Below are 21827 nucleotides of genomic sequence, written 5' to 3'. Positions count from 1 at the left end.
GTCCAAATAATGTAATTGGAAATATAATGTATTGAAAACCCTAATTGGTGCATTTTGTCTAGTTCAGTGCACATATGAATAATCAATGTATTTTTTAATGCAAATTAGATTATAATGGCTGAGCTGGCTGTGACTTGTAAATAATTCAGGAATATTATATGGACTTCCGTACAAATCCAGGTAACGTAGCCACTAATATTTGATACAAGAGTAAAAATTCCTCCTGATAAAGGTGTTGCTTTAAAATAATGAGCATGACTTGTTTTTATTCAAACACAATAGCATACAGAAAATATCCACACAGATTTGAATCACAAAAAGTACAAACTGTTGTGATTAAACAACCCATTTTCCCAATTTAGGGTTGTTGACAAAATTCAGATTGTGATCCAGGAATTCTATAGATTACCGGTAGTTTGTAAATAATAAAGGAAATAAACAATGTATGAAATTGATGCAAAGCAATTAAGTGATTCTATAGAAAATTCAAAATATTTTCCAACAAGCTCTTAAAGCCTAGTTTAGAACAGAAATATTAGATGTGCAGTTACAATACACGGCAAATTCAAAAAAAATATTACTTTTTTTTTTTTTTGATAAATTACATGTATGTAGACACACAAAAAAAAAAATTCTTGTTTTATTTCATTAGCTGTCTCTCAACATCATCTACCTACAGTAATATGGATCGGAATTAAATAGCTTTTTCTATCAACTTTGGTCATTTGCAGTAAAAGTGCATTTACTTTATCAAAATATAGTCACACATATGTATTTTCTTACATCTGCATACATTTGCTTTTCGAGAGATGTTAATAGTTTGGGTCCATTAACGGTCGTTTTATTCCCATAATAAATTTGTAGGTCGTATACTAACCGTAACAGTTTGCGACTACCAGAAGTGAAGTGTTTTAGGTGATAGGTGTGAAAGTCCAAGTCATAGCTAAAATTAACATTCACATTATGTAACCGGTCCTAAAGTTCCTAAAGGAGCAGCAGTGTTTTATAACCTCTATATAACATTCTCCGACATTAGCAGGAAAAAATATAGCAAAATGTATTGTATTAGGTTCAACAGGTAGAAACGAAAGTTCCTGCAGATCTCTTGAGAAGAAACCCGACTGTAAACCTAGATGAATCACTCATTTGTTTACCATCAAACAGCTGAATGATGAGCGCGGGCGGGCCCGTGCGCCGTCTGAACGGGCACGACAACGGAGTTTGCCTACAAGCAGTTTCATCAAAGACACACAGTGAAAAGTCGATCGATGCGTTGGTCACATCGGTAACAAGTCGTCGTCTCTCTCTTCTCGCACCTCGTCCAAAGGCTCCGTGGACACCGCCGAGTAATTCGGAGGCTCCTCTCGATCCCGAGAGCGGCACACAAAGTCGCAGCCGTCCTGTTGAGTGGATTGTGTCATTTAGTAAACTATCGCATGTGAATGCTGAAATATTCTATGGAATTATATAGAACCATGTGGGACAAGGTCCACAGTAACTACTTGGACTTACTGCAGAGAGATTTCCAACCTCCGCCCAGAAAGCATAATTGGGGAACTGCTCCACGCCTTTTGCCCCCACGATGAGCCGCTGGTAGAGGAAACCACCGATGAGGTAAACGGCCAGTAAGCAGAACGCGCTGGAAGATGAAATGAGAGTGAGTAGAGTGGGGAATTAAAATCTACACACCCATGTTCAAATGCCAGAATTTTGCGAAACAAAAAAAAACATGCCTTTGGTTTCAGTTTTTACAAAACATGTTAGCTTTTACATTTGAATCCCCCCCGCCCCCAAGATAGGTAAAAATAAACAGCGATCATGTGGTTGCACAAGTGCGCACACCCTCAAAACTGGGCTGTGGCTTTGTTCAGAATTAACCGATCAAACTCAAACAAAACAAAAATGTTAAACGTGAGTCTGCACGCACTTGCCACCATTCAAATTTCTCTGATCAACTCCAGATAAAGTTCAGTGGTTCTAGTAGGCTTTTCCTGACATTTTACTTTCTTTCGAGCAGAACCCTGAAGTTTTTTTTTACAGATTGCAGTTTGGAACTATTCATAATTCCATTCACCTTGACTAATACCCTCCCAAACACGTGGAAAAAAGTGTTGAATGTGCACATTAGTGAAACCACATTATTTTAGTTAATTTTTATTTCCCTTGTTGAAAAGATTAAAAACAACAATAAACTGTGTTATACAAGTTATAGGTCACAGTAGTGGAAAAAGTTTTGAAATGATTCAACTTGCTCTAAAAAAAAAAAAATGTATATGACAAAAACATGGTATTTGAAGAGGGGTGTGTAGACTTTTTATACCCATAGAGGTTTTAGGTATCTGCACTTTACTTCAGAATTTATTTTTCTGATGACTTTTTACTTCTGCTCAATACATTTGAAAACACACATCTGTACTTTCTACTCCTTACTTTGTCACCAAAAAAAGGGCCCATTACTGTTTTTATTCTCCGCAGATGACGACAATATAAAGAAAAACGATGTAAATAGAGAGAAGTAAATTCATATGCGGTCCAGAATTGTATTTTTACTTCCACTTTGAGTATAGCGTTCAAGTACTTATGCCATCTCCGGTGTTGAGTGCGCTACATCACATCCTGCAATGTACTCACACAATGAGTAGAATGGAGCCGGTGCTGAGCTTGTATTCAAGAGGCAGACACACGGCGCTGGTCTCCAGCTTGAACAGGTAGAAGCAGTTCTGCTCCCGTATTCTGTTCTCTTGGACCACCTCCAGCTGGCCCTGAAAACAAAAAGAGAAGATGCATCTGTCAGCATGTATTATTGCCACCTTTTATGTTCAAATATCCATTTCTTAAAGTTTTATCACATCCGGGATACAGAATACTATTTTTTTGCCCGTGTATGGCTTTTTGTGTTGTGTGTTAAGTGAACAGACATTCCTTAGGAAAAGTCAAGTGTTTTGAGATACATAGTCAGCAGATTCTCTCCCAGCACAGGCATGGCCTTTTGTTTTATTTCTGGTCTGTGTTCTGAATCCACCGACTCACCACGTCCAGATTCCGATTGCAAAAAATCATCAGCATGGCTCTCCTCCGTTCCTGGGAACAGTGGTTGTCGTATTTTTCTCCGTTGCCGTATTGCAGCCACACAAAGTCACCTGCGAGGAAGGGGATGGAGAAGTATCAAGACAACTCTCTTTTGTTGTATGCTTACTCTTACAGCAACTGGGAAGCTGAAACTTGGAAAAATAGGAACTAAAGCGAGAGAAGACAACAGACAAATGTCCAAGCAGAAAGAAATGAATAGACAACAAGTTCATTTAAAATGACAAAACACACAAATTTACAACTTATCCAATATAAAATTATTCACAGAACATACATTACTCAATATATGATGAAGAAAATGGGACTCTCAGACTCCGACATTTGTCTCCAATGCTTACAAGACACTACAGACACTTATGTTCATGCTTTATGGTTATGTACTCCGGTTATGTATTTCTGGACTAAAGTCTTAGAAAAACTTTCCGCTATTTTGGACTGTAGGATACCTTTATCTCCAAACTTGTGTTTGCTAGGTGACCTAACAACAACTGACTTACCACATAAACAATTTCAATCTACACTTGTAGCCCTTACTATCGCTACAAAAACAATTCTTGTTAACTGGAAAAATAAACAAACTCCGAATATCGACCGATGGTCTAACCTCCTCATAAATCACATTTTAATGGAAAAAATATCTGCCTCAAATAAAAACCAAATATCAAAATTTATAGAAACATGGTCTACGTATATAGAATTTTTTAACCTAATTCCGGTTACTTAATTCTGTCTGTTAGCGAGAGCCACTACATCGTGATAACTTACATTGATGTTTCTGCATTTGGCAATTTATTATTATATTATATTATTAGTATGGGATTTTTTTTTTAATGGGCTTTAGGTGAACTGATGAATACACACACGCTCGCACGCACGCACGCACGCGCACACACACACACACACACACACAAGCACATACTCACCCGCATACAAAAAAAAAAATTATATATATATATATATATGTGTGTAAATGTATATATATGTATATATATTTAAAAAAAAAAAAACATTTATTAAATTTTTTTTAATTGATTTGTTTGTTTGTTTTTTTAAAAAAAAAGGAGAGCAATGATGATGTCAAATCGAATGAACAATACTGAGCTCTCCTGGGGGAAAAAAAAAAAAAAGGACAACAAGTTCAGAAGATCTCAACTTACTTGCTCCGATGACCTCTGTTGTGTTGTACCTGCCGATCACCGTTGTTTCCTGGCTTTTCACTTGAACGACGCCGGCTCCGAGAACGCCGCCCGCGTCACCACACAACTGGAAAATGTACGAGTACTTGTCCTCTCCAATCTTGACCTCCGCTGTAAAGCTATGGTTAGGGAGATTTTAGTTCAATAACATTTAGTTTGCTGGTGGGCGTCCAAGCTGCGACTTACTTCCTGTGACCAAGCGGCTCTATTCGCTTAAGGACATTCCGTTCCGTCTCGGACTCAAATGTGAGTTTACAGTTGGTCGTGGTCTCGTCAGCGTACGCGCCATTCCCTCGCAGGACCAGCTGAACCACCAGTGTCCACACCAGGAGACACCTTACAATGGGATACGCCAACACCTGTAAAATGACAATATAAAAATACAATGTACTTGATGGGTCCCATGTAATGCATATTCACTTCATTTGAAATTACATTGACACACATTTTATATCAACACACGCTGGACATTCACAGGCAGCAAAATGGACACATGGCTAGCATGTCTGGGTCACAGTTTTGAGGTGTGGTGTTCAAATCTGGACTTTCTGTATAGAGTTTGCATGTGTATTTGTTTTAATTAAAGACTCTTAATCGTTCATAGATATGGGAGTAGTTGTTTGCCTACATGAGCCCTCTGTGATTGGTTGGTGACCAGTCAAGGGTGGAGAAGCTCCAGCTCACCCGTGAAAAAAATTGATGGCTGGATGGACTTTCAACTCATTTTCAGTGATTTTATTCAGTGAGTGATCAACTTTCAAAATGGTCAACAGATTACCATACAAAAATTATTCAGTAACTTTTTGATTCCTGTGAATATTCATTTAGTATGCAATGGTTTTAGTGCAAGTGCAATATATAAATAAAGCCAGTGATTCTCAAAGTATGGTATGAATACCACTCGTGGTACTCCAGGTTCCCTCTTGTGGTACATGAAAGAATCACTGCTTAAGTATAGTTGCATTTATATTTAGGTACTACTTTTATTTAACCCTGACATTAATTACCTTAGAGTCCCCCTCCAATTCAATCAGAATTAGGACCTATCTCGTAAACGGTTCAGAAAATGGATGGATGAAAAAAAAATTCTGTGGTTGCAGTAGCGTGGTATCTATTAAATGATAACTTTAATCTACATTATCTATACTCAACAAAATACAGTACTGATTTGAAATACTTGTGGATATAAATATCTCGTGGCGTATAAGAGCATTAACCAGCTGCTTTGATGATAAGGTTATCATTTCTAAAGTCAATCAAGGCCTTCAATGAGCAAAAAACATTTTTAATGATCCAAGAAAACCCTGTACTTGTGCATACACATTGTTTTTAATTGGTAAACAAACACTTAAGATGCAATCGTAAAAGTAGTATCGCCAATCAAACGCACTGGAAAAACCGCGTGCTGTACGTTAAGCGTAATTGTGGCTCAAGCGTTATTGTGAGCATTATTCGGGTCATGTTTTTAACTTACCTGCATTATTTCCGCTTTTTAGCTGCAGTTTTGCGTCCAAGCAGCCAGTTACTGAAGCGTACAACTTAGCGATGTAGCGTTAACGCCACTCACTTCCTATTTGGCTTTAACGGACACGTTGCTTCACATTTGTCCTTAAGTCAAATAATGGCATAATTACACAAGGCTTCAAAACGTCCTGGATGCTTTAATAGGCCGATTACCTCTTTACGGGAAATATTTTAAACGTCATCCGACCGGCTAAAGTGATGCAAGCAGATCAGTTAACTGAGTGCGGAAGTGAAACTAAACATGCGGACCACATGACAGAAGATACCAATGATAGGCGTCAGATTCTTGTACGTCTAGTCAGCTGACCGGAAGTGTCGCTGAAATGGCCAATACTGGGAAATCGTCACTGTGGGGAAGTAAAAATTTGAATCATATAAACAATTTATTTTTATCATGACACTGACAAGAGATGGAGACAAAAATACTTACATTACCTTAGTAGAAATACAGTTTTGTTGTTGTTCATAACTTGGCACAATGGAAAAATCTCTACACATCAAATTGTTTTAGTCTTTTATGAACATTATCGTGCCCATACTCCCCAAAAAATCGGAACTGAGATTGACTTGTGTTGTACGGAATATAACAAACGCAATAAGCCTATTTTAACCAAGTAAGGAGTACAAAGTACACCATCTGTTTACAAATGAAGTAGGGCCTACTTTAAGGTAAAAACTTAAAGTTGTCATAAAATTAAAAGCTCAAGCACAGTTACCTGGAAAATATTTCACGACTAACTTTGGTACAACACTGAATTTAAGGAAGAGATTTTATGCATTTCCCCACACACAGTTCCCAGGCGTCTGTGGTATGCTCTTGTCAAAATACCCCAAGGATCATGATTTACAAACATTTTTCCAGCCATGACGAAATTGGCTCATTTTAGGGGCAGAGCTGTCTCATGCAGTGTTCCTGCCCTTATAACTCCCTATATGCTGGGCCCCGACCCCCATTGCACCAATAGCTTCCCTGAGCAATCAAGTGCTGCATTTCACAAGTTTACGTTGTATTCTAACACTAGTCTGTGAACCCCAGAAAATATAGCTTTTTTTAACCATCACCAAGCCACTAAAATACACTTGTCGCGTTATCAGAAGCTAATGCTAGTGGATTCAGAGTAGGTAGTAAGTAGCTGTTCTAACACTGCAGCTCTGCTTACCCAGTGGCTTAAACATTCTATTTCAGTTTATTTAAAAGGGACAATGCACATTGATGAACAACAAATTAAGTTGTAAATATGCCAGATTCTAGCAGCAATTGCTAATTTGCATCTGTAGTCCTCATGTGTAGTGTTTCACTGGATGCAGAGACTATTCTTCTACAAACATTAAAGTTTGTACTGTATATATTTGATCGTGTATAATGATAATGTCAAAACTGTGCTTTCAACAACACATTTGTCCTAATGTCACAAGCTCATGTTATTCGTTTGAGGGTTATTTTAGTGTCCGATTCATTCAAGAATTCAAAAAATTATTTTCAGTCGCTTTAATTGCTACAATTAATCAACGTTGAAAATGCTTTAAACATTACACTTATCCTCTTGAATCAGACCAATCCACTACCTGAATGAATGACATTTTCCTTTACCTTTAATCAAGTCAGCAGACTACAGTCTTGAAATAACAAGATCATCTGATAAACTGACACCCAGTTGCTTGTTTGAGATTAACACCTGTCTTGTTTTGAATGTATCTTGAAAGCCATTTGATTTGTCACCATTCAGCGTGACAGACAAAAGTCCTGATCATGTGGCGGACCAATCAAAAACAATGAGGTTAGTTTGCATAACAGTTGTACCTCAACCCCAAAAAAATACCATGTAAGCCTCTTCACTTCAACAGCAACTGAATGTATTTCCTTAGGGGAAGAATACTTCTAAAAATATCAGTTTATAAATGCAGTGTGCAAGGCCACAGTTGTACAATTTATGATCCTGAAGAATTAAACAAATATAGCCTTGTATCCTTCCAACAAAAATATGTCAACTCTGGTTGCACATCAGTTTCAATCTATCACAACCATGATTGTTGCCAAGAATGTGTGCAACATTAACAAGGAATTTTCCTGTGCAGAAAGTAAAATAATGACATTTGAGACAGGGAAGTTTAAAAATATGTCAATAATGATAATAATAACAATAGAAAACCCAATTTGCAATAATATGCATTCAAAACTATTTGTGTGCTTTATGATTGATGTGCTCTGTATTTGTATCCTTATAAACAAAACCAAAATGAGTATAGAAATACATATAATGGAATTAGAAGTGAAGCGACAAATCAGAAAAACAAGTCATTTTTAATCACAAACAACTGCAGTTAAGATAATGAGGTTAGCAACTTAGCACCCTTGCAGTGCTCCCCCCTCTGCAATTGATTGCCTAATCTATTTTTCAATAATGACAAAATATGTTTTTCCTTCTCATTCTCCTCCCTAATCCTATTCCAAGAGTTATTTTCCAAGGCCTCAAAACGGACTTCACTCTCTTCTCCCCTCCCCCCACTCCATTATCACCTTACCTGCCTGTGTGAGCGTGTGTGCGGTTGTGCAGCCACACCCGGCTACTCTGAATCCACCAATCAGCTGCTGCCTGCTAGTGCCAGAGACACCAAGGAGGTGTACTTCCTGTGTTTGGTAAAAGAAGAATGGGGCAGGACAGCACAGCCAGCCAGCCACTTGTGTACTTTTTCCCTGGGAGTTTCATGCTTTGGTGAAGGGGAGGGAAGAGGAGCGAAAGAAGTGGACAAGACCCTGCAATTTTTGGTTTGATTGATGAGAAAGCAGTTCAGTGAGAGTTGCTTATAGAGGACAACAAGGCACAAGGGGGTTGAAGGAGGAGGGGAGAAGATAAGTGTCAATCTGTTGAGACTTGTTTGGGAATTTGAAGAAGGAAGGAGGTGGGGAGAGCCAGAGAAGGCAGTGAGAAAGTGGAGGAGAGTTCAGGCGTAAACATTAGGCTTTTTTTCCACCAGCGTTAGTTAGACAAGTAGCTTCATTTGGAAATATGTTTGAGATTTAATAAGTCACTTAGCACAATGTGAAAGCAGAGAATGCATACTCGTGTGTTGTGCAATCCCCATGCTTGAGAGCTGAGCAGGACCGGGGGGAGGCCAGCTCTCCCCACGACTTCACATTCAGGTGAGTGGCTTTTCTCTTCTTGTGATTTTCACACAAACACCACCTTGAGTGTTTTTCTGGCCCAGTGCAATGCGAATCTTATTCTGTCATGACTTGCATGTTAAATGTCGTGCCTATGTGTAATAGGCCCTTGCTTACTCTAAAGGCCTCCTTTGGTATGCGGCGCTTTGCAGGTTTGTGCTGCATTCTTAGCAAACTGTAGGAGGGTGTCACCTTTTCTCCTCTCTCTGTCCTGCGTCTTCATTTATGCTCTCTTAACTGGAGGAAGACTGCATTAAGCTACCTTGTAGCATTCAGTTATGTTACAGTGATGCTAAAACTGACTAAAACAGCACAGTGCTCTTAAATGGTTGAAGCAACACTTGTTGAGAAGTCTTAGTTTGTACTTCATTATATAAGCTGGTACTTCAACTTGTCCTTTGATTTGAATTATTTTGTGACTAAACTGTGTGAAATGTCTTTAAGGTTCTCCAAATTATGGTACCATGGGAACCAAAAGGCCAAATTGCACCCTCTTTGACACTTTATCAAATATAAAGACGTCTGACCGCAAGCTTCAGCCAAGCGGAAGACCCTCCAGGGATCCCAGTCCGAGGCCAGCTATGACTGCCCAGACAGAGTGGGAACGCAGCCGAGAGGAAGACGGACGGAGGGATAAGGAAGTGGAGAAAATGAAAGAAAAGTCAAGGTACAGAGAAACAGATCCCCGTGAGAGATACTATGAGCGAGACCGAGGAACAAACACCAGGCCGAGGGAGACTGGTCAAGAAAAGAGGCAAGAGGATGAAAGGAAAAACGGGAGGCCGTTGTCAAATGTAGAGAGGGATTTTGAGAGGGAGACGGAATGGGGCAAGAAAAAAGGTGACACATTTCCCAGGATGAGAAGAAGTCGTGAACGGGATGAAGGACGAGAGCAGAGGCGCCAAAGAGACAAGCCGAGAAGGACTGAGACGGATAGCTGGGAGCGCGAACGAGCACGAGCTCAGCAGAAGGAGCGGGAAAGAGGCGAATGGAGAAACTATGAAAAATCCAGGCACAGGTATCAAGACTCTAGCCCTGCTCGCCGAGAAAAAAGGAGAGACCTGGAGTCAGGGGGATCAAGGGACACGAGAGAGAGGGATGAAGCAAGAAGAAGGGAAAACATGGGAAGGAGGGAACACAGGATGGCCTCACCGCACAGTCGGAGAGACGGGGGCAACCATCCAGACAGTCGGGAGCATGAGAGGAACCACAGGAGAGTCGGAGGGAGGGACACAAGGAGCGAGGGAGACAGTGACGAACGAGAAGCAAGGCGCGAAAAAGCCAGGGACAGCAGAGAGCGGGAGGAGTTGACATATCAACACAGCAGAAGTGAAGGGGACAGCAAGGGCAGCTTGGGAAGGGAGCCGGACAGAGACAGGCACAGATACAGAGACCCAGACAGTGTCGGGAGAGGAGGGGAGAGACATAGGGAGATCGATGGAAGAGCAGCGTGGGAGGGGGGAAGACAGTCCGGCGACAGGAGAGAGAAGGAGCACTACAGAGCGCATGGGCCGAGGAAGGAAAGGCAAACACAGGAAAGAGAGGCTGACCCTAGGTGGGATGACACAACCCCCAAGAAGGCGGCCTCTGAGGCACCGCCAAGATCCCAGAGTAGTGGCGAGCGGAGCAGCGATATGGACAGTGACACGCGACACAGGCGAGGCAGAGACGGCTACAAAGAGGTGGAGTTGGGGAAGGAAAGTGAACGGGACTTCAGGAAGAATGCGCACAGAGCAAATAGAGAGGAGCACAGGAGAAGTGAGATAGACAGAAATGAGATGGCAGCCAATGTGCCGGAGCAGAGACGGATGTGGTTAGAACCACAGAGGGGCAGGAATAGCAAAGAGTCGTCTCTGGAGGACGACTTTGTAGACAGAGAGAGGCCTCTCACATGGAAAGAGGAGAGGGGAGAAGAGGAAAGTTGGAGACGCGAGTACAGGGAGCAGCGGGAGGGGGTAAATGTAGACGGAGAAAAGGAGGTCCCTGGGGAGTTAGATCATCCGTCTGGCAGCGACGGAGGTATGGGGGTAAGCTGGCAAAAGGATGCAGAGGGAGAGAGCAACAGCGAGGGGAGCGAAAGGGGAAGTGAGATAGGGTGGAGGCCAGACAGAGATCGAATGCTCTCAGGAGAGGACGGCTTTGTGACTGTGTCGAGCGGCGGCGATGACGAGGACGAACGAGACGAGTTTCTGGACTGTCAGGACTTTTGGGAGGGCGGGGATGCAAGCGCCACTCCCTCTTCTCCAGATCATGAGCGACGGATGTTAGAGGAATATGCTAATGAGGAGGAACTAGCTGGGAGGGAACAGAAGCCCAAGTACGTCTTTTGCGTGATCGGGCAAGCGTTACCACAACCGACGCCTGACAGGATGTCGCCGTCACTCGCTGACCAGGAGGAGGAAGACGAAAGACACAACCTCCTTTCAGAAAGTCATCATCGTAGCTGCAATGATGTCAGCTGGCAGCCTCCAGATGACCTGCGTCCGTCACCGATGAGGAATGACAAGCATGTGATGAACAGCCACCAGGAGGCTGACAAGAACAGCAACAGGTGTACAGAGGACAGCCAACAAACGTCTTCTCCACAAGACGATCCGATAATGAAAGCGAGGAAAGCGGAGCACCCGTATGCCGAAATTGGGCCATGCAAAAGGGACTCACAGACTGAAAAACTCCTCACGAAGTGGAGGGAAAAGAGCAGACAAATTGAAGAAAGGAAAGGACTCTCTCCTCTTCCGAGGAATCCTTACGCCAATGTCTTCTCTCAGGTGACTTTTGAGCAAATTCTGCCTGCCTTGGAAGGGCTTAACGTTGAAGCGATGAGCCCAGAAGAGAAAGAGGCCATTCGAATCAGAATGAGTGGCGCATGGAGCATGTCCGAGGAGCCTAAGCGGCATTCACAAGCCCCTCACCTTAAGTGGGCCAAAAGTGTGGTACGCGAGATCCTGGGACACTCGGGGGAGGACTTGACAGAGGACCCCAGCTCAGGAGAACAAGAACTCGCTCGGACTGAGGCGAGCCGAGTAGAAGAGGCTGCGCAGAGGGCGGCAGAGATGCACCTCCATAGATTGCCAGAGGACGAGCCGCACTCCGAACCCGAGCCGGAGCTGGAGGAGGAAGAGCCTTTGGAGGTGGAGGGGCTGAGAGGTATGGGGCAAGGCCAGCAAGACATGCATGCTGACCAGCTCTCAGGCACGCATGCTGACACATCCGCATACACTCATGCTGACACATTGTTAGACACAGAAGGGAAGGAGGATCAAAACCCGGCAGTGACTATAGAGTCCGAGCCTCAGCTTGATCTCCAGTCAGAGAAGGTAGCTGAAAAATTGTCTGAGGAAGCAGACGATGAGGTAAAGAAGTCCGAGATTGAGAAAGAGGCGAGCAGACAGAAGGAAATGGAGATGTATTTGTCTGTGAGCAACACGCTGTATAAGCCTAGCAGCTGCCCTATTCTCAATTATCAGTCTCGGTCAGAACTCCTCAAGCCCTCCACAGAGGGTGATGATGATGAGGATGATGAGGAAGAGCTGTATGAGGCAGAAGAAGTAAAGGAGGATGAGGAGACAGGTTTTCCAGAAGGTCGGGGCTCCTCGAGCGTAGAATCAGAAACTGATGAGTGTAGCACAGATGGAGCAGACCCGGAGGTGAGGAAACCGGGAGGCTCAACTCTGACGAGCAGCTGCAGTTTCCGGGATTTGGGTCCAGAGGCCCGTTTGAGGAGACGGGGCATCCGTAAAACCACCGAAAGAAGAGACGAGGCGCTTTTAGAGGTGGAAGAGGAGGAAGGTGTTGCGGGGGACCGCAGAACTCGAATATTCGCTACAACAGGTAACCAAGGGAGGAGGCCGTCCCTGATTGGGAAGATTTGATTTTCAGCCCACCAATCAGCACTTCCCATTTTCTGAAATGATGCAAAACAGGTGTCCCAAAAAGTCATCTAACGTAGACAATACTTGCTTAAATGGGCTAAAACTTTAATGAGATGAGTAGTGATTGATTTTAAAGAAGACATATTGCGCATTTTTTAATAGTTCAAACCGTTCCAATGAGTTCCATCTCAACTCGTACATTTCAAGTGACATGCTTTTGTCAAGAATATCTGGTTTCTCCATGTCCATATATATATATATATATATATATACACTTTTTGGGGGGGCACCTTGCATCATACTTGATTGTGATCTCACGTGTTTTGATCAACATATTAACACATACAATTTCCAGAATCTTGCATGATTTTGTTGCTCAATCAGCCCACATCTGAGGGTTGCATCTCACTGTTTGACTTCATCAGGGCACTCGATTGCGAAGCGCATGTATCACAGGTAACACTGTGGTTGGGTGGTGGGTGGAGACAAGTGGAGCTGGAGGCACTGAAATGAAACCAAGAGCTGACAAGTTGATTGGAGATGTAGTATAAGCAGAGCATCTTGGATCAGTGTCACCAAAGTCCCTCTTACCAACTCAACAACTGAACACTTTATTTTTTTTTTACTTCTTTACTATTTGCACTCTAGTGCTTTTATGGGAATGTTGTTGTATAATGCTTTGACAACTAGACACTTTCTTGTTCCAGACGAGGATGATCACAGTAAAAGCTGGGGAGAGGTGGATCTAAGGTGAGTCAATTTTAGAAGAGAATACACAATCAGTATACTTGATGCTGAACACTACAGTTAAGAGTAACTTTAAATCATTCAGGGTATTTTTTTTTTTTAACTCCTGATGTTGTGTTTATTCAGGAACGTTTTGGACACAATTGGAAGACGGAAAAGGAATTCAAAGTTTTTCAGTGAGTATCTCCCCACTGTCTTTGATAATCTTCACCTTTTTGTTTAATAAAGATGCTAACAACTAATCCAATCTAAATTGAAATATTCTAAGTAGCTCCGTATGTTTTAAAAAAAAAAAACAGCTTTCATCACCGCTGTGTAATTGGTGATCTAGCCAAACAGTCATTAAGATCTGTGACTTTTGTCATTACAACTTTTTTTTCTTGTAGCATTTAGTTTTTTGACCCTATTCTCCTTTCATAATGTTCTGATGCAGGCTTGCTTGATTTAATAATTGTTTTTTTTTAAAACGCCACAAACGGCTCTTGGGCCGTATCTTGGATATCGCTGCAGTACATAATGGCCTAAGTAAAAGCGTATTGGTCTCAGTGCAAGGATGAATAAATAGCACAAAACATTCCACACTTGTTTTCGGTATAATCTCCTAATAAATCTTAATCGGGCGTATTAATTTCTGGGTGCCGAGGCAACGTTTCTTTAGATGTGTATCTGCGGCCTTGCGCGCAGACGGGAAAAGTGTGACGCATTGGCCCATTTCCTTTCAATGTGTGTGATTCATCTGGGCAGAAATACAACTCACAAACCCCCCCCACACCCCCGCCTCTTACCGCTCGCATGGTTGAAACCAATATTTCACAAATAGAAAGCAAAATGTTTTTTTGACAAGCTAAACAAACCTGGGTGCTCTTGACTTACATAGATGTTGTCAAAAGTGGAGTGTGTGTGCGTGTGTATTGAGACATTGTATATGTGTGTATGTCTGCAAGCCAAAGGCAGGTTTGCGCAAGCACTCATATCTACAAACTTGTGGGGAAAAACAGCTGCATTTGTGACGGCATTCCAGCAAGTAGGCTATGTGTAAATGAGATAGATAGATAGATAGATACTACTAGCTGGCTAGCTTGGTAGATAGGCTACTGTAGATCACTAGCTAGCTAATCCTAGTAGGTAGATGCAGTAGTATAAGTAGCTACAGTATAGATAGCTAGCAAGCTAGCTAACTTAACACTGTAGATAGCTAAGCTAGGTTGCTAGCTATGTTGGTAAGTTGCTAACTAGGGAAATTGAAATAAATTAAAAACTATTCATCATCTAAAGAATAAAAAAACAGCTATAGATCTATTAAATAGCCTAATTATAATACATTAACCTAATATTTGTACAATTAGTGCAAAGTATATTATTGTTAGTGATATATTAAATGCTAAATTATAATACTGTACACCAAATATGCAGTGTTTGAAAATATGTTGATAGGCTTAATGTGACTGTGTAGTAGTTCAATTTTATATTGAACCTTGAAAGAAATTATAAAAAATATTAAAATAATGAAAATGTAAATATGCTACCATTTTCGAGCAAACCCTTTTTTTGAACTCGCCACAACAGATCGCGCCCAACTCTACCAGCAGTACAGCGAGGCGGCCCAGAACTTTGAGATCCTGCGCCAGTCTCGCTCTGATGTCCTCTCGGTTGGCGAGGACAGTTCGGCCTCTCCCTGTCCTTCGCCACCTCCGGCCCGCCGACCTCTTCCGCCGCTGCCCCCCATCCCGCATCCCCACTCCCTGTCCCACACAGGCTCCATTACCAGCGTGAAAAGCTTGCCTCTGCCCGAGCCCCCGAGGAGCGAGGGCAGGCCCTTGTCCCCGCGCCTCTCCATCTCGCTCACGCAGTCGGCCACGCTCTGGCGTGAGCTGCCGGGAGTCAGGAGCAGCAATGAGCTGGAGGACCTCACGGAGGACAAGAGGCGCTTGCAAGAGGTAAAGCGACGCATTAACGCATAAAGAACCATTTGGGGGGTCTTGTAATATACAGTAAGCGGGGCACTTGGTTTCCGCATGTGCGTTTAATCATACTCTGGTTGCAAGGCCTTCCAACTCTGACAACGCTTCACAGAACATAAAGAGAATTTTCCTTCAGGGCATCGGGAAAGCATCTGAAAACAAAAGGCAAAAAGGTCTGTTACTAGATCCTCGTGACCAGGCTGTTTTTGGGCGTTATTTTACATCAGCAGCCACTGTTTCGCTTTAAACAAGGCGTAACCCAAAATGAATCAGTCGCCCGCTGTTATTATGACAGAAATACCGGACTTTCCCCATCCTTCTTCTCGCAGACGAAGCAATTGCGTAAGGATTTATTTGAAAAAGTGTCTCCAGTTAACTTTTCAACATAACAGACAGGCTCACTTCCACATTTTTGTTTTCCAGTCCAAGTCAAAAAGACGTCACCAAGAGCAAATCGGGCAACAGTCACCGTTGCCCGTATTCCTGTCATAAAGTTCCATGTTCCTCTTCTTGTCTTTAAAGGTGCGATTTGAAGTGGTGACCTCTGAGGCGTCCTACTGCCGCAGTCTGGATATTGTCGTTGAGCATTTCGTAAAGTCCAAACAGCTCGGCGTGCTATTGACCACCCAGGATCGGAACTGGCTCTTTTCCCGGCTGGCCGACGTCCGTGCCATCAGCCACAGGTCAGACATGAGGAAGCATTGTCAGGGGTGGGCAAAGTATGGCCCGTGTGCCACATATGATCATGATCATTATCAAGAGTTCTGTATGGAGCATTTGTTGCATTAATTTAGCTATTTTCTTCCTGAAATTTGAAAACATTTAATATGTTCAATTCCTTAGTTTCTTGTCGAAGCTTGAGGAGCGGTTGGAGTCGGACATCATGCACTTTACAGTGTGTGACATCATCGCTCGCCACTGCCAGCGCTTCAAGATGGTTTATGTACCCTACCTCACCAACCAGTCCTATCAGGATGCCACCTACCAGAGACTCATGTAAGAAATTCATCAAAATCATCTCATTAGACTTCTTGATAGCATTTGCAGCGCTTCAACTTTAGTTTTTTCTTTTAGGAATGAGAATCCAGGCTTCAAATGCATCGTGGAGAAGTTGGAGAGGAGTCCTGTTTGTCAAAGACTTCCTCTTCGTTCCTTCCTAGTCCTTCCATTCCAAAGAATTACACGAATTAAGCTGCTGGTCCAGGTGGGTTTCTGTTGATTCGTGCCAATGTTGTAAAACCTCAAAAGGATCAACGCCGTCCATTTTTGGAATTATTCGTCCGATATATTTGGATTTTTAAGCCATTTTTGGGGGGATCCTGGTGCCAGGGATTGATTTGTTTGACGTGTTTTAAAAAGACAAAGAAAGTCAAATCAGGCTGAACAGACGCGCAGAGTTGCTCACTGAACTAACAACAGTTTGAAATCTAGAGTGTGTGACTTTCGAAGCATATTTTCACCCCTCAATTTTATTTGAATCCTTAACTGTATAAAATTCTGTCCGTTTGCATGCAAACACTCTATTGTTTCCTTTCCAGAATATCGTGAAGAGAACAACTGCGGGCACTCCGGAAGCGACGCAGGCCATTAAAGCCTTGCGACTTTTGGAGAAGGTAAATTCCTTGTCCGACAAAGTCTGTCTTTTCATAAATGCAGTTTCTTTCTGCCTCCATTTTCTGCCTCCATTTTCATCTGAATCTTTTTGTAAGGCGCATTAAGTAAGTCAGTGGCAGGTCAACTTTGCAAGTGTTTAACTCTTTGACTGCCATAAACGTTAAATAACGTTTAGTAAAATCCTATGGAGGAGTGCCAAAGACGTTAAAAGACGTTTGTTTCAAAAGGTGAGGTGAAACTAACCATTTTCTATTGTTGATTACTCAAAAATGGAATAAGGTAGAAACAAACTTTTTTTTCTGATGAAAGGTGAGAGTTCAATCTTTCATTTGGTAGTATGTGTGTTTCCATAGTCCAAACACATAATTTTCTGTGGACCTTGAAAGATCAGTCAAAAGATCAGTCAAAATGCTTAAATCGGCTGGCACCCACGGCATCCCTTTTCTGAAAACGTCTGGCAGTCAAAGAGTTAAGATCTGTTGTTTTTTTTTTTTTTCTATGTTACTATGTTCTCTGATATTTTTTTCCAAACCCACGCTGTGCCTCTCCATTGTAGAAGCATGTTTGGGGGCTTGTTTCCTTTATGTTTTTCTACTTCATCTAAGAAAAATCAGGGTGCTATTTGGCGACTTGTCAGGCTTTCTGTTGAATCTCCCTCTGTTGGTCATTGTTATTTTTTATGTCTCTTGGACGCGTTGTAAATGTTAAGTGAATTTCATTGCGTTGCACTCCTGTGCAATGGCAATAATTGTGACCCCATTTGCTCCAGAACATGTCACGTTTTAGTTGACTAACGGACTACTATTGTGCCCTCTAGCTGATCCAAGAGAGCAATGACAGCATCTCCCAAATGAAAAGCATCGAGTCGTTGGTGTGTCTCAGTGCCAAGGTGGACTTTGAGTGCAGGGTACGTCAAATCTTTGGAATTTTTATTCCCTGTGGCACTGGTGATCAATGCGGACAAATGACAATATGATCTTGGTTGTTGCAGACTCTTCCTCTCATCAGCCAGTCTCGGAGGTTGGTACGAGAGGGACCAGTCACCGAATTGATGGATTTCTCCCTGAAGGAGACGGAGAGGAATATTTACATGCACTTATTCAACGACTACCTGCTGCTTTCACAACAAAAGGAGTGAGTCAGCGTTTTCTTTTACTGGATGACTGATTCATGCACGTCTTTAATGATCATTTACAACATCATGTTCTAGACGCAGCAGCCTTATCTTCTTCAGTCTTATCAGAGAATACTTCCTTTCTGTCATTTGATTTGTTGTGTGAATGCTGAAGAGCATAGCAAATGGTTTTCTGAAGATTTATTATTATTATTATTATTCTGCTCATAAATGACTCACAAAATCCAGGAAACTATTTTTACACAACTCAAAAAAAAAAGAAAAAATGCCTGTTTTCACATACAGTAATTACAAAAAAAAAGCACATGAAAGAGATTTTTTAATTAAAAAAAGTTATCCATAAGTTCAAACGGTTTGGCTCATTCACAGAACCTCTTTTAAAATGACTTTTCATACTTTTTCTTTACCTCCTTCTTCAACATTTCTTGACTGATTTAAACTATGGTCAAGTCAGAACACTTTGGACTTTAAAAAAAAAAAAATCATCTTCCTAAATTTCAATAATAATATTCCCAAATGAAGGGGGATATTTTCCATATTTACCTCCTCCTTCCATATTTCTTGACCAGTTCAAATTATTCCAACTTCAAAATATTCAGGTTAATAGGACATCAACTGTTTATCACATTCACCATATTTGCAAATTTTCGCAATACAATTCCCAAATTAAGAGCTTTTTACGTATTTACTTGCTTCTTCCACATTTCATTCAAATTTAAGAGCTATTTTACACATGTATCTCTTCCGTCCACATTTCTTTACCTAGTCCAACTATTTCAACTTCAAAATGAACAGCATGACATCTTGGGATTGACTTACTGTATATCACATTCTCAAATTTTCACAATAAAATTCCCAACGAAAGAGATAATATAATTATTTACCTCCTACTTCCACATTTCTTGACTGAAGACTATGAAGTGTGTCATTGCGCATTTCAATAAATTCCACATCAGCATCGGCCTTTAAGGATTCACACGCAATTTCTACATAAATTGCACTTTCTACTAATGTACCGCGTTTCTTCCAGAGGGGGCAGATTTACGGTGATCGACCACGCTCCTGTGGCGGAGCTGCGGGCAGAAAACTGCCGCGTCAAACTTCATTCCCTGCAGAAGAACCTGTTCAGGCTGCACACGTCGCACAAGTCACTGCTGCTAAGGACCGACACACAGTAAGAGGCTGAATGAAGTTACAAAAGGCTGAGGGAATATGCACTCATTTTTTTCTCTTTTTGTCTCTTTCAGGAGTGATAAGCTACGCTGGATATCCGCCCTTTCGCGCCCTCACCCCGAAGTCGATTTTTCTTCCGCACAAGGTGAATGAATGTTTCTTGGTCTGCTAGTGCTGCCATTTCCTGAATGACTTAATAACTGTACAATAATGTTTGACTGTTTTGACAAAAATTACTCCAAGACCGCACTGTTAAATTGATTTAAAATGTTTCAAAGACCTTAATCCAAAAAATGGAGAAAAAAAGCTAACCTTAACCTGGATTTAAAAGCATTTACACTTGAGGCTGGTTTTACTTCTTTTGGCATCTTATTACATTCGAGTGCAGCATAACAGCTAAATACAGCTTCACCATGTTTGCTTTGTACTCTGGGGTCCACTAATTGGCCCGAATCTGCAGACCTCAGAGCCCTACTGGTTTCATATTAAATCAGTATTTCTTTAATGTATTCAGGATCAAATCAAATTTCCATATTGAAATGAATTTGAATGCCATTAATTAACCCCCCCCCAAGAAAGTAAAATAGCCTTAAAATGTATCAAAGCAAACGTAATGAAAGAGAATGTCCAGAAACAAAGGGGATTTGTGTGTACTGAATATGTGCCTTTAAGGGGCGTGGCCTAGCAAGTGACGTCAGCAGAAGTCAAAATATCGACCAACAACTCGAAAAACTGGTGTTTTTCATGTCATATCTTTTAAAATGTTACCCCTTTTCCATCTTTTTTTTAGATTTCCCACAGATGCAGTGTATCAGAGCTGTGGTGGCCCAGCAGCCGGATGAGTTGTCATTAGAAAAAGCTGATATCATACTAGTGCACCAACAAAGCAGCGACCGTAAGACCACCTCAACTTCAAACCGATTTGAATGAGTGGGGATTTTTCCCCCCTCATTAGTTTCTATTGTTTTCTCCAGATTGGGTCGAAGGCACCAGACTGTCCGATCGGCATCGCGGATGGGTCCCGGATTCACATTTGGAATTGATCAGCAACTCCAGGGTACGACAGCGCAATCTGTCTGACGCCCTCAAACTCACGACGGCCACAGCTGCGGTATGAGCGGGACAAAAAAGCGAGAGACTCTCGTGTATCCACTTGCCTTACATTTCCTGTTGGGACGACGGATTGGAGACTCAACATTTGTGTCTCCAAATGTGCCTTTTAATCAAAAGAACAGTCTGCCTCTTTGGAGCAATGTGAGACCACAGTAGATGAGGAGTGGACCTGTGGAAAAATACTATCCTCATCACAAACAGTGTGTGGCTATAATATGTTTTTTAAAAAGCAAACATGTTTTCCAATAGATGTTTTAAGGGTAATAATACACTTGCATATCTACTAGAGTGGAAAAGATGAGTTCATGTATTACTGCAGCGTAAGCCCATGCATGCAAAGAGACCTTGACATGGCTCAATGTAAAAATGTGCAACTTATTAATAAATGTACAGAACATTTTAGGTACACTGAATATGTTTCAATAAATGCAGATTTCAATCGTGTGGAAGACTTACTGGAAAGTTTATTTATATAAACTCACCTAATGAGATCCAGAGGCAGTGCATTTGGTACCAGGACCTTCAGTGGGAACTTATACCCAATTGAAATGTATTGACTAAAATGAAAGCTGATTTTAATTACTGCATTTTGTGTACATTTGTGCTTGAAAATGTACACACCCTGAGGGGTATGTAAACTTATGAGCCCACTGTATGGTCAAAAAATGATTAATTCCCATAAAATCCAAAATAGTGTGACAATTGTGATATTTTCATAGCTTGAAGTTGATATGAGGTTGGATGTGCATGTGAGTTTTGGTGACGATTTACAGCATTTTTCTTGTCATTAAGCAACGTTTAGCTTTTGTTAATTCACACTTGTGCTAATAAGTTTACAAACCCTTAAGGTATATGTAAGGTCATGTAAGTTAAATACAGTACACAAAAAATATACCTCTCATGATTCAGTGCTGTCTGCTCTACATCTCTGCTGACAACAGCCACAGCATTAAGCATTAGTTGTAAATAAGTTGTTTTAATTATGTACTCGACCTTTAAAGGTTTACTTTTTACCTCCAACAGCTGCGTAGGAATCCAATCAATACAAGTTCCTTCACGTTGAGCCCAAGGTATGCAGCAACGCACACAGTGCACGTAGAGCACGTAGACAAAATGTCCCGCAAGCGCCGATTGGCGGATTGTCCCGTCACTCCATACAAAATGGACGTTCAATTGAGACAGTTTACCAATGAATTCACAGCATGTTCTCCTGTAGTCAATTCTGAATGGCCGGGCATT

The 21827-nt window shown here is 41.6% G+C and overlaps 2 protein-coding genes and 1 long non-coding RNA gene across 5 annotated transcripts; 1 reads left to right on the top strand and 2 right to left on the bottom strand.

Annotated features, from left to right (window-relative positions):
• Positions 1 to 235: 235 nt before the first annotated feature.
• On the bottom strand, positions 236 to 6056 carry m6pr (mannose-6-phosphate receptor (cation dependent)). Of its 2 annotated transcripts, XM_077576626.1 has the most exons (8): positions 5964 to 6056; positions 5761 to 5894; positions 4473 to 4645; positions 4248 to 4405; positions 3031 to 3140; positions 2632 to 2762; positions 1513 to 1639; positions 236 to 1400 (listed from the first exon to the last, which is right to left on the bottom strand). In XM_077576626.1, exons 2-8 carry the CDS (start codon positions 5764 to 5766, stop codon positions 1278 to 1280), a joined length of 828 nt encoding a protein of 275 aa, XP_077432752.1. In that variant the 5' UTR covers positions 5767 to 5894; positions 5964 to 6056; the 3' UTR covers positions 236 to 1277. The 2 variants fall into 2 exon arrangements, with proteins under 2 accessions (XP_077432752.1, XP_077432751.1); XM_077576625.1 differs by having other exon boundaries at positions 5761 to 6056.
• Positions 6057 to 8428: 2372 nt separating this feature from the next.
• arhgef5 (Rho guanine nucleotide exchange factor (GEF) 5) lies at positions 8429 to 21032 on the top strand. Of its 2 annotated transcripts, none has more exons than XM_077575713.1 (15): positions 8429 to 8952; positions 9418 to 12804; positions 13553 to 13595; positions 13719 to 13768; positions 15159 to 15529; positions 16076 to 16236; positions 16397 to 16549; positions 16628 to 16757; positions 17092 to 17166; positions 17985 to 18074; positions 18159 to 18301; positions 19333 to 19476; positions 19550 to 19620; positions 20266 to 20370; positions 20450 to 21032. In XM_077575713.1, the coding sequence occupies exons 2-15, from the start codon at positions 9438 to 9440 to the stop codon at positions 20590 to 20592; spliced, it is 5046 nt and encodes a 1681-aa protein (XP_077431839.1). In that variant the 5' UTR covers positions 8429 to 8952; positions 9418 to 9437; the 3' UTR covers positions 20593 to 21032. The 2 variants fall into 2 exon arrangements, with proteins under 2 accessions (XP_077431839.1, XP_077431840.1); XM_077575714.1 differs by having other exon boundaries at positions 8430 to 8952; positions 9418 to 12120.
• Positions 18080 to 21660, bottom strand: LOC144057800 (uncharacterized). The gene is made up of 4 exons (XR_013295327.1): positions 21603 to 21660; positions 21484 to 21516; positions 21071 to 21145; positions 18080 to 20757 (listed from the first exon to the last, which is right to left on the bottom strand). It is a non-coding gene; the product is annotated as an uncharacterized LOC144057800 (long non-coding RNA).
• Positions 21661 to 21827: the final 167 nt, after the last annotated feature.

This window comes from Vanacampus margaritifer, chromosome 9, assembly GCF_051991255.1.
Source record: "Vanacampus margaritifer isolate UIUO_Vmar chromosome 9, RoL_Vmar_1.0, whole genome shotgun sequence".
NCBI lineage: Eukaryota > Metazoa > Chordata > Actinopteri > Syngnathiformes > Syngnathidae > Vanacampus > Vanacampus margaritifer.
Note: the sequence above shows the minus strand (reverse complement) of the source record. Positions and strands in the feature narration are given on the sequence as shown.